Source organism: Amphiura filiformis, chromosome 9 (genome assembly GCF_039555335.1).
Source record: "Amphiura filiformis chromosome 9, Afil_fr2py, whole genome shotgun sequence".
Lineage (NCBI taxonomy): Eukaryota > Metazoa > Echinodermata > Ophiuroidea > Amphilepidida > Amphiuridae > Amphiura > Amphiura filiformis.
In genome coordinates, this window is record NC_092636.1 from 64,546,941 (window position 1) to 64,558,124 (window position 11,184).

Here is an 11,184-nt window from a genome sequence, read left to right on the forward strand (position 1 = left end):
TGAATTTTGCAGGTAGGCCTATATTAGCTTAATATAGTACATTGCAATCGTGTAAAAAAATCAGCATTTTGGGACACCTTAGAATTATTTAGTTGAGTCAAATAAAATGTCCTTTCTTAACATTTTTAAAAGAGTATCGTGTATGTAAGATAAAAATTAATATAGGCCTAGTTCCTAAAAGTAAGTATATCATCTAAAAATAAGCGTAGCAGAAATTCGTTATTTAATGTCAGTATCACAATGGATTTTTGTCTAATAAAGCCATTGCAACTTTATTCATGCATTGAAATACTAGACTACTATTTCCATGCTTCCTCACAGACGAATTTTTACATAATATTGTATTTGCATTTTAAAAACTATTTTTTAATACGTTTGCAACGTTGATATCATATGATTTTCATGGATTTTGGAAGGGAATGATGTAAAGTTTGTACACTGAAAAAAAACCACAACAGAAGTATCTGTCATGCTGGAGGTATTCTTTAAGACTAAAAAAACTCAACTTTGTACTCAAAAATTGAGCAATCTATTGTATTCCAAAAATAACATTTCTTCACTCATATTTGCCAAAATGAAATCTGATATTTGATAGATTGGACTCGTTACAACCAGAAAACATTAATTGTCATTTGAAAAATTAATAGCATTGTAAAATCTAATAAATAGGCCGGGGGGGGGGGGGGACGAAGGCATGTACACTCAAGAGGCCAAGTTTGGTTTACAAATTGGGGGCCAACTATAAGATCGACAGTGGTGGCAGAAGCATTGTAAATTAGTGGGCGATAAGCATATTTTGTTCCGATCTTACTAGGACATTTGCGCACGAGATACATTTTTAATTTCAGATCATTTTAGCCAAAATGAAGGTGAATTTTGCTTTGCTTAGTATGATATGCGCGAAGCGAGGAAAATTTTACAGTAAATATGTACAGGGCAATTTTAGGGGCCCCTCCGGTCCGATGGTAAATCCTGATTATCCTGCTAAAAGGACCCCGCACTGTTTCTTGTCCATGGGCCCGCTAGGCACTTGATGCTTGCTACGCCCCTGACTGGAGGATCTAGTCTAGGTAACCTTTGCGCGAGTCATCAGATCTATCTGCGCGACGCGTGTGACCAGAGCGGGAGTTTGATTGGCGCGTCGTCAAGCTGTACGATGTACGCGTCAACGTAGCAACAACTGAAGAACGTTGTCTTGCCGAAAACACGGAGAATACCATTTGTGCAGTAAAAAAAAAGGTGACAATCTGCCATATCCGGTGTGTATTGGGGTAAAATGGGACGCCAATATTTATTGGCGTTGCTACTTTGTGGACTAACAGCAGCAGGTAAGACATGTCTCAATAATTTGTCAGAATCCGAACGTTTTACTTGTTAAATCATCACTGATGACGAAGATTAACAATTTAACATGCATGCATGCATGTATTGTATGGCGATCTGACTGACTAATAGACTACCACCGTGTACCATAGGCCTATCAGGACTAAATTTTTACTTTTGCATCAAGGTTTAATTTTGCATCAAGTTTTAAAAGGTCAAGGCTTAAGTGTGAGCGGGGGCGGGGGGTAAATTTCCATTGTCCCATGAGGAATTAATGTTCTGAACACTCCTAATAAAATTGCCCTACCCCCTTCGGCCTGCCAAAACTTGCCCTCCTGCTCTGCTACCCATCATCATCATCATTATCATCATCAGTCATGCAGTCGGTTATTTCGATCTTGGGCAAGCGAAACAAATGTGTTTGGCTGCAGCAGCATCCTTCTCTCCCAGGAGGTGCTGGACATACTGATTACTGTAAGTACAGTGTGCCGGTTTCGTCTATCTTCCCATGTGGTGGAATATATTTAAAGGGCATATTCTTTCAAAGGCTCGTAGGCCTAGTCTTCAAGAAATTTGAGTTGAGCGGAGTGGTGTCAGATTGTTGATGGTTTCATTTGGAATCCGATCCACATGCTTTTTGTTTAACATGACTCTGAGATGTTGCAAAAGCATTGATCTTGTTTTCCATGTCCTTGGTGATTGATTACCCATGAATTTTTTTTTGGGGGGGGGGATTTTGAAAAAGTGGACTTTTTTTCAAAATTTGGACCTGTTTACACTAGGGGGTGGATTTTGAAAAAGTGGACTTTTTTCGATCTTTTTTAATCAAAAAAATCGTAAAAAAACCCAATTTTTCGCTCGCTACTCTCGCACTTTTTGGGTCAAAAAGGGGACATTTTGGGATTTGGGCGCGGCCGCCCCCAGCCCCTCCCCTCCCGGTTACGGACCTGGGGCAATATCATCAGCAAAATCCTGCTCCCCATGGCCTGCCAAAAGAGAAAGAGAGAGAAAGAAAGAGAAAGAAGCCCTGACCGAAAGAAAGAGCGAACGAGCTAAAAATGAAGTCTATAAGAATGGACAGAGTTTTAACCTTTTCAGTAAAGGACAATAGTCAATACATGGACCTTAGGGTTCGGGGTTATAGTTTAGGGTATTTACGTAATAAAATAGCAATTCGGCGTGGTATTAAACGCCATTTACCCTATTCTGTCGGTCCGTGTCACGTCACTTCCGGTTGATGATGTTCGAGTGAAAATAAGTCCCTGATTCGATTTTTGTTGATGATTTCTGTCATTGGTGTTATGTAAATTTCGACCGCAAATAGTCAGTGGAATCACACAACCGTTTCTAAGTCTTCAGAGTGGAAGAAACTTACTTGATTTACCGTTTATATACTGACAAACTTAAAATTAAATTCCATGGTCGAGTGTTGTTTTTTTTTTTTTTTAATGCCACTCCAGCAACATCGCTATGTAGCCTCCTTCACAGTCGGTTTCTGTTGTTCATAACAAACCGTGAGCCACATGCAGTTTGGGCCCGAGACTAGAGATAGCCCGGATGTCCGACCGACAGAATAAGTCTCTATATCATCATGTAGGCCTAACCTGTTCAGCGATTCTTCCCGTTTTAGTAATCGCTCCCGTTTACGCAACTAGCGGAGGCCTGCGCGGATCGCGGGCACTAGTCCGCTAGTGTCAATAAAATCTGATTCTGATTCTTACTTCTTTTCTTCATTTCATTAACTCTCCGTTTTATGTATGTCATTTTCTAAAACTTTGGAAAACTCGACCGAGTTTTTTTTTTTTAATTTAAGGCTGTGATATGCTTTACCCAATCCCTGGCCCTTTTTTCGGCATTTTGTTGTCTGAGAAAATTTCCTCGAATTCTTTGTCATTTTCCACATCTGATCATCTTTTCATGTGACGAAAGTGATGCTGATTTTATGGAGGTATGTTCCTTGCTTTCCCTATTATTTTTAATTTGTTTTTTGGAGACAAAACTTCCTAGCAGAATAGTCGTTTTCATTTGTTTTCAAAACGTTGTTTTACCCTTCTGCCCTCCTTCTTATAGGCCTACATTAAACCTTGCCTTCAAAGGGTTTGGTAACTATAACCTTAATACAAAATTAAACCTTGATGCAAAAGTAATAATTTAGTCCATAGGGCCTATGATAGCGAAGGAAAAGATCACCACAAAAATTGTATTATTGTTTAGCATTTTTGTTTGAAATTAGATAGACAAATCGGCATATTTAATTATCACGTTTTTCGATATATTTGCCATTAATTTTTGGATAAATGCGTCAACTGGTTGAAGGGCTGGTGGATCAAGTCTATAGGGAGTGAGGGGTGATATTACCTTATAGTAGGGTTGAATTATTACTTTTGCATCAAATGTTTGGTTAAAGAGCTGTCATACTTTGAATAAAGGATTTATGCATTGGGAGGGGGACATCACAGGGCTTCGAAAAATGAGGGAAATTTGGGGGTAAAAATCAAGGTTAAAATTACTTTTTGAAAACAAGTAAAAAGGCTACCCTTCCAGTTTGTTTCGAAAACACCACTTCAAAATTATCGGGAAAGCATAAAACATAAAATCAGCATCAATCGATCACTTCATTCCGCCACATGAACGTGGTGTAAAATATCAAAACTATATTGTAATGAGATGCTATACCGGTAAGATAACATTCAGATTCAGGCATCTCATTTGCATCTTTGTGATATTCCAGAATAGCCAGTCGATACCAAATTGTAAACTCTCAACCTTTTTCACGAGGCTGGTAATTAAAGTCGTTATTTTTTTTATATCTTAATACATTTCTTTTGTTCCTTTATATTTCCCTTTCTTTTCAGTGTTTTCACAAACTACCGACGGATCAGGTAATGTTTTGAGCTTTACTACACCTTTTTTTTAATACAATAATTAGGCCTATGTAAAAAACCATGTTCAACAATTATTTTAACATGAAGTTATTCACTGATCTTGTAATTTTTCTGTAAAAACTTGTGGATGCCAGCCTACCAAGGAGCTTGCAATGTTCGTGATCGTAGGCATGTTGGTATTTTAGGCCTAATACTGTTAATTCTTTCGAAGTTATAGGTCCAACCTGATAGCCAAGGTGTCAGTGTCATGTCAGTTGTAAGACCTACAATATGGTTTGTGCATTTCCATTTCCTTACATCTACATTGTATATTCTTACTCTCTAAATGTAAAGAGTGAAAATCTCACTCCCGAAAAGAGTGATTCACTATAAGACCACTCAAAAAGGAGTGAAATGCATTTTTAAACTTTAAAACCACTCAAAAAAGAGTGAAAACCACTATTTAAGAGTGAATTTTAACTCTTTCAAGGAGTTAAATGAAGGACAACTCTAAAAATGTGTTGTCCTTCATTTAACTCCTTGAACGAGTTAAAATTCACTCTTTTAGAGTGGTTTTCATTCTTTTTGAGTGGTTTTAAAGTTTAAAAAACACATTTCACTCATTTTTGAGTGGTTTTATAAGTGAATCACTCTTTTGGGGAGTGAGTTTTTCACTCTTTTACATTTAGAGAGATACTGTTTGAACCTTGTTCACATTATGCAAACATAATGGCTCAATATGGTCGTTTAGACAGCATCAAATTGTAAACGAAGACACCCCATAGCCGTAGCCCTATTAGACCCTTTTACTCTATCAAAAGTAGTGTTCTTATAATAGTTGCCCATGGATGTGTTGTGCGAATTGATTAAGAATCAGGGCAGTAGCAAGGTTGAAAAATGTGGGGCGGCCATCACAAATGTGGGGCGGCCAAATTACAAATATACTAGTATGCCCAAATTGAAATAAAGATATAAAGAAATTTTTACTTTATTTTACACTGTTCTTGTATTTCATCTTTCTTTTGTCATTTTCAGCAACAGTAACACCCTGGATAGCACGTAAGTGTTTAAATAAAGAATTTAGGTCTAATTGTTGTAGTTTAAATTTATGGTTGAATTGAGACCATTTTGAATCAGTTTGAGTCACTACATATTGATTCTGTTTTTTGTGGAACATAATTCATGACCCCCTTCCCCGCTTCAAAGATTCTATGATCGAGCTTGTTAACCCACCTCTATAGGCCGATGACCCAATATTCACGACAATATATTTCTTACCATGTAGGCCTACAGGATGCGTAAATGTCTTGGGAACGGAGAGGGGCTTTTGAACAATTTTATTGATGAGAAAAACCAACAATTTTGTGCATAAAGTCCAATTCTTATCTGCAATGTTTTAAAAGCATGTGGGCAGGCCTACTGCATCTCCTTTTATGGTAACTCTGCCGACCTTGATTTTCCAGCAGCCAATCACAGGCGTGCACGGCCCGCGCGAAATCGCAACGAATCCACATCGCGATGAGAATTTCACCGCCGAGCTTGTATCAGTTTCAGAAGCGTCGCTGCGATGTGGAGTTGGGCTTGAATCCGATTAGCCTAATCATAGTTTTGACACACAAAAACGAGAAATCTTTTATACTTGAGTCAAGTGATGTAGGCTATACGCTTATACATTGGCGGTAAAGCGCACGTTTGCTCATTGACTACCGTAAAGCTTCGTCTAATGGCGCTATGGGCTCATGAGGCGAATGTTTACGGTATGTTTAATTGTTTTGATATCCAGTCCGAAAAATGCACAAAGTCGCCAAAAGTGAACAAGGAGAAAAATCAGTAAATCGACGGTTTAAAAGTGTCCAATTTAAGCACATATTTCCTGATGTTATAAAACGATATAACTTTCATTCTTGCGACAGTTGTCTTGGTCCCAGCCGGTTTGTGTTCCTCCGTCAAATCGGCTGGGACCGAGACTATTGCGACAGCTGCAAACCCGCGAAAAAGGTAAATCCGACCCTGCTTGAATGTCCTTCGAAAATTAAAAACGCCAGATCGTTCTCAGTACGAAACCTGTTTGTCTGGGGGTAATACGGTGAAAATGTGTTTTAGTAAGGAGTGGCGTTTGACCAATGAAATTACAGAATTCTTATCACTAAAGGATATGTATTTCATTCCTAAATGTTTATTCTCACATTCTTGGGTTTTGTTTTAATTTTTGCAGCAAGCGATATCCTATGTTACACTTGTGATAACGAACCAGATAATGACGTTTGCAATGGGAAAGATGTAAGTGATTTGTATACAGAAAACTAGTTATTTTTGCTAACTGCAAAATCATTTTCCTATGGGTAAAACTTGCATGAAACATGAATTCTAAATATATTTATTGTCAAATAAAACTAAAACTTTTAGGAATTTGAAGTTTATCTTGTTTGTAAACATAATTATTGCGTGAGAGAAAATAGCATATTTAGCTAACATGCTTTTAGTCGTTTTTAAAAACAGGAAAACAAAATGCGTGGCCTAAAGCAAACTGAAACGTTAGGCCTAATCTAATCAAGGAAGAGGGGTGACGATGTTCCACACATGGGCAGCTTCCCTCTACGCCAATGCTCATTGTTCCTCTTCCAAACTTTCACGTAATACTTGATTTTCATTCGTGTTTGCTTTGCAGCTCGGAGGGAACGGAAGTCTGACTGTGTGCGAGGGTATTCCAGATCCGACATGTGTCACCCATACCAAGTTCAACGAAAATGGAGACGGTTGGAGTTTTGAAAAACGTTGCATGGATTATGTAAGTGAAACTTGGCACTTTTGTTTCAGAGTGAAATGTTATTTTGAAACGACCAGACAGTATAGAACATAGACGGTGGAACGGGGAGGGGGGGGATAGACACGTGGGCAAAAACATCTCAGTACTAACTTATGCTCGTCCCCGAGCCCTCCCCCCCTCCGAGGCACAGTGTCATCGTCCCGATATCTTCATGGCATAAATCGCCATGATGGTAGATCGAATCCACATAATGGCCATTTTGTTCCGACCTGTTTAATAGTTTTGAGACGCATAATGGGCCGGGGGCGCCAAATTGACCAATTCAGCATCGATTCTGCGCCCCAGCGTTGAAAGTCAAAATTTCTAGTAACCAAAATTAATTAGTGGTAGGCCTTATTTGTCCAAAATTCGCTCCGCGCGCAATTGTTTCAAGAATGGGGGGGGGATTTTGTATCCTTAGCCCTGGGCGCCACAACCCTAGTTACGCCACTGCGAGGGACATCCGACTAAGGCTATTGACAAAAGCCTGGTGACCATCTTACCTTTGTAGGCCTAGATGTCAGTGAGTGGTACGTCATCTGCTTTTAGACTGCCCGGCTCCACCAGTGGCCTACGCTGCGCTGTAATACCGTGTATCTTCCGTGACCCGAGTGTTTACGAATGAGGGCAGCTGTCATTTTCATTTTATTCTGCACTATGACATCAGAATTTATGTCCGTTTTTGAGTTCAAAACGCACGGTACTTTGTCAATACACATGCTAACAACTATCATATCGAGGGCTTAGCCGGGGGGCTTAGAGCCAGAACTATGTCGCCAGCTATAAAGGCTGGCTATTTGAGTCGGAGAGCGGCTTTGTGGACATAAAAGATTATGAGTATTAGTTTGAATTACTTGAGGAACTTTTTATGGTAAAAATGTCTGTAAGTACTGCTATTCGATTTGTAAGAAACGGAAAGTATGTTTTGCCGTTTCAACGAATGAAAATGAGTGAGCAGTTATGCTTCAAGGAAATAAACATGTTAAAAGTTTTTTCATTTCTGCCTCTTCAATACGAGTACAATTGAATCCGGAATTGAATAATACAGGAACATAATGTCATTTTAATAAAGGGAAATTCATTGCATAGTTCAGTGATAGAAACCTCTATCGTTTTATCGTTTTTACCTTTTACTAGACGGCGTGCGAAGACGAATATTTCGCCCAATTTGACGACCCAATGTTGATGTCCTGCATGGCAACCTGGTATCACTACAACCCGCCCCCATATTGGGGTATGCAGTGCGTATGGTGCTGTTGGAAGGATGATTATGACACAGTCACATGGGATTTCAATGCGTGCAACGAAGAGGGCTACAACTGGCATTGGGAAAAGATTTTAGATGAAAACAAATGGGACCACGCCGTCGACCGCTGGCCAGGACACGAGAAAGCTGGATACCCGCTGCAAGACGACAATAACGGAAGTGCTTCTGCCCATGGTGTGGATTCTTTGTTTTTTACTGAGTGCCACCTTGCTGACCTTGTTTGGAGCACTCTCTTTATAAAACAATCATAAACCAATCTTTTACCGTATACATTGATCAGAGTTTTAAAGGAAATTGCATGCAACTGGGGTTTTAATTTAGAAGATTGTTGCTTTCAGTTCAAAGATTATGTCTATATACGAATTATGACAAGATTGAACAGTTTGCCCGATTAAATTGCAAAAGCATATTGTTTATTTATTTTTTGCTGCACATTATGGTTTGAATTCAATAATTAGTATCATAAACCAATAAAGATAATATCTTACCGATATGTAACAATACACTGTGGCAGCATGACGGCCGATGACCGCGCGAGCCTTATTATTTATTGCGTCTGTGTGTTTAATGTAATACCGTATAAACGTTCGCCTAATGGCGCCCCTATAATATACATATCTTACCTGTCACCAATGCGCTATAATTTTTGAGAAAAATGCAAAAATAGGCACAGAATTGGCCAGGGGTGTAGTACCACCTAAATAAACAAACTGACATTTTTTGCTTGACAAAACCGAGTGAAATATAACTCACTACAATATTTCGTCCTACGCATCGGAGGACTTCATCAGGTATGACTGATCTGATCCACTTGAGACTGGATTCAGGTGTTGCTTAGACTCATTACCAGTCTTTAAAAGTGGGTCGTAAACGTGGCTTAGGACATAGGCCTATAATAATGCCCTCTCTGTTTAAGGTCTTACCCCCCCCCCTTCTTCTTAATATCTCCATGGTTTCTCGAACTTCCCTAGACTTCCTGCCATGTTCCCGCCCAAGGATCTTTGATTCATCCCAATTTATTACATGGTTGGCCCGCACTGAGCGTCATCATCCCTATACTTCGTGTCAAAAATTGCCGTGATAGTACGGCGAATCCACTCGTTCTTCAAAAGCTATGCATGGCGATTTTGTTCGAGATAGGCCGAGCGACTCACTAAGCATATCACTCACACGATATGAGATACCGCAGCGTTTCCATGTTTATACGATCTGCGCATGCTCAGTACCCATATGACGTTGCCGGCCGCATTACAAGAAAATTCGACTTGTTGTCGATGTCAGGTAAAACGCAGGCTTTGTTTTCAATACACTAACTGGAAATTCAATATACTAGTACTCAGCTGCGATTGCTGTTTTCTTTAAACACATATATTTAACTGCATTTTCACCGTAACATTTTTAAATCGTACGTTAATAATGTGATATATTCAACTGTTTGAGAATATTATAATTATGAAAAGAATAGCCCATTCAGCTCAGACCAGTGAGACCACGCTGCTGTCAGCACTGGCTATAGAATATCAAATCACAAGTCTATAATACAATACAGCACAGTGTGACAACTATACAACTTTCTTTATCTGCGTCAATAATAGAATATTGATTTAAATGAAATTGAATACATCTCTACATCTGATTTTGTACTATTATACTTCTTCTTCTTCTTCTTCGTTAATACTGCTTAACTTCCCTTGACGAGATAACACAAGCAGGGGTGTGGTGTGCGCAGTATAACTTAGTCCTTCAGTTGACTGTCCTGCACTCGCAGATAGTCAATGGTGGCGGTTTTAAAGTGGTCTGGGTTGGATAAAGATGTAATGGTGTCTGGGAGATTATTCCAATCCCTTATTGTTCTGTTAATAAATGAGTAACGGTGGCAGTCAATTCTTGCGTGCTGTTCGATGTAGTTGTTTGATCCTGATCTGCGGGTACGCCGTTGGGCTGGCGTCAGGTAGTTTTGTACCGGTATAGCGAGGTGCCCCCCTATGGCTTTGTGTAGTATGCCAAGTCTATTCGCTTTTCTTCTTGTTGATAAATTGTCCCATTTCAGCTCCCGTATGAGTCCTTGAACACTTGTCTTCCAATCATAATTTTTGTTGACCATTCTGGCAGCCCTTCGTTGGACTTTACCTACTTTTTTAGTGAGGTCTTGGGTGTATGGGTCCCACACAGCCGAGCAATACTCGACTGTGGGGCGTACCAGGGTCATATAGGCTGAAGACTTGATATCCTTTGTGCAAGATCCCAAATTACGCCGGACAAAACCTAAAGTTTTGTTTGCTGTTGATGTAATTCTATTTATGTGTGTGTTCCATTTGAGATCATCCTGGATATCCACCCCAAGATAAGTATGAGTTCTTGTTTCCTGGAGTGTGATATTACCCAATCTGTATTTAGTAATTAGCGGTGATCTAGAAGCTGGAATCCGGAGGACAAAGCACTTCTCAGCATTGAACTTCATTTGCCAGCGCTTTTCCCACAAGGACAGAGACTCAAGGTCTTTTTGGAGCGTTTCAGCATCCTGGGCAGATGAAATATTATTATAAATGACGCAATCATCTGCAAATAATCTCACAGTTGAATGGAGATTATCAGGAAGATCGTTTATGTACGTTAAAAATAATAAAGGGCCTAAAACTGTGCCTTGGGGAACTCCGGATTCCACACTAGACCATTGTGAATGTTCACCACCTACCACCACACGCTGTTTCCTCCCTTTCAGGAAGGCACCAATCCATCCATTGACCTTACCACCTACACCATACTGGTTAAGCTTGAGCAATAACCTATTATGGGGCACGACATCAAATGCTTTGGAAAAATCCATGATGACACAGTCTGTTTGAGTGTTTTTATTACGTGAGGTGGTAAGGTCATGGACAGTTTGGATAAGTTGGGTATCACAGGAGTGGGCTACCCTGAAA

At 39.6% G+C, this 11,184-nt stretch overlaps 1 protein-coding gene across 1 annotated transcript; it reads left to right on the forward strand.

Annotated features, from left to right (window-relative positions):
* The first annotated feature begins 1,272 nt into the window (after positions 1-1,272).
* LOC140160389 (uncharacterized) lies at positions 1,273-8,733 on the forward strand. The gene is made up of 6 exons (XM_072183628.1): positions 1,273-1,328; positions 4,179-4,205; positions 5,223-5,246; positions 6,403-6,467; positions 6,856-6,975; positions 8,131-8,733. Exons 1-6 carry the CDS (start codon positions 1,277-1,279, stop codon positions 8,509-8,511), a joined length of 669 nt encoding a protein of 222 aa, XP_072039729.1. The 5' UTR covers positions 1,273-1,276; the 3' UTR covers positions 8,512-8,733.
* Positions 8,734-11,184: the final 2,451 nt, after the last annotated feature.

Bases quoted from the DNA above. Each gene is read 5' to 3' on its own strand.
- LOC140160389 (XM_072183628.1), top strand. From the start codon at position 1,277: ATGGGACGCCAATATTTATTGGCGTTGCTACTTTGTGGACTAACAGCA. The intron at 1,329-4,178 runs GTAAGACATGTC...CTTTCTTTTCAG, and splicing joins TTGTGGACTAACAGCAGCAG to TGTTTTCACAAACTACCGAC. The intron at 5,247-6,402 runs GTAAGTGTTTAA...TAATTTTTGCAG, and splicing joins AGTAACACCCTGGATAGCAC to CAAGCGATATCCTATGTTAC.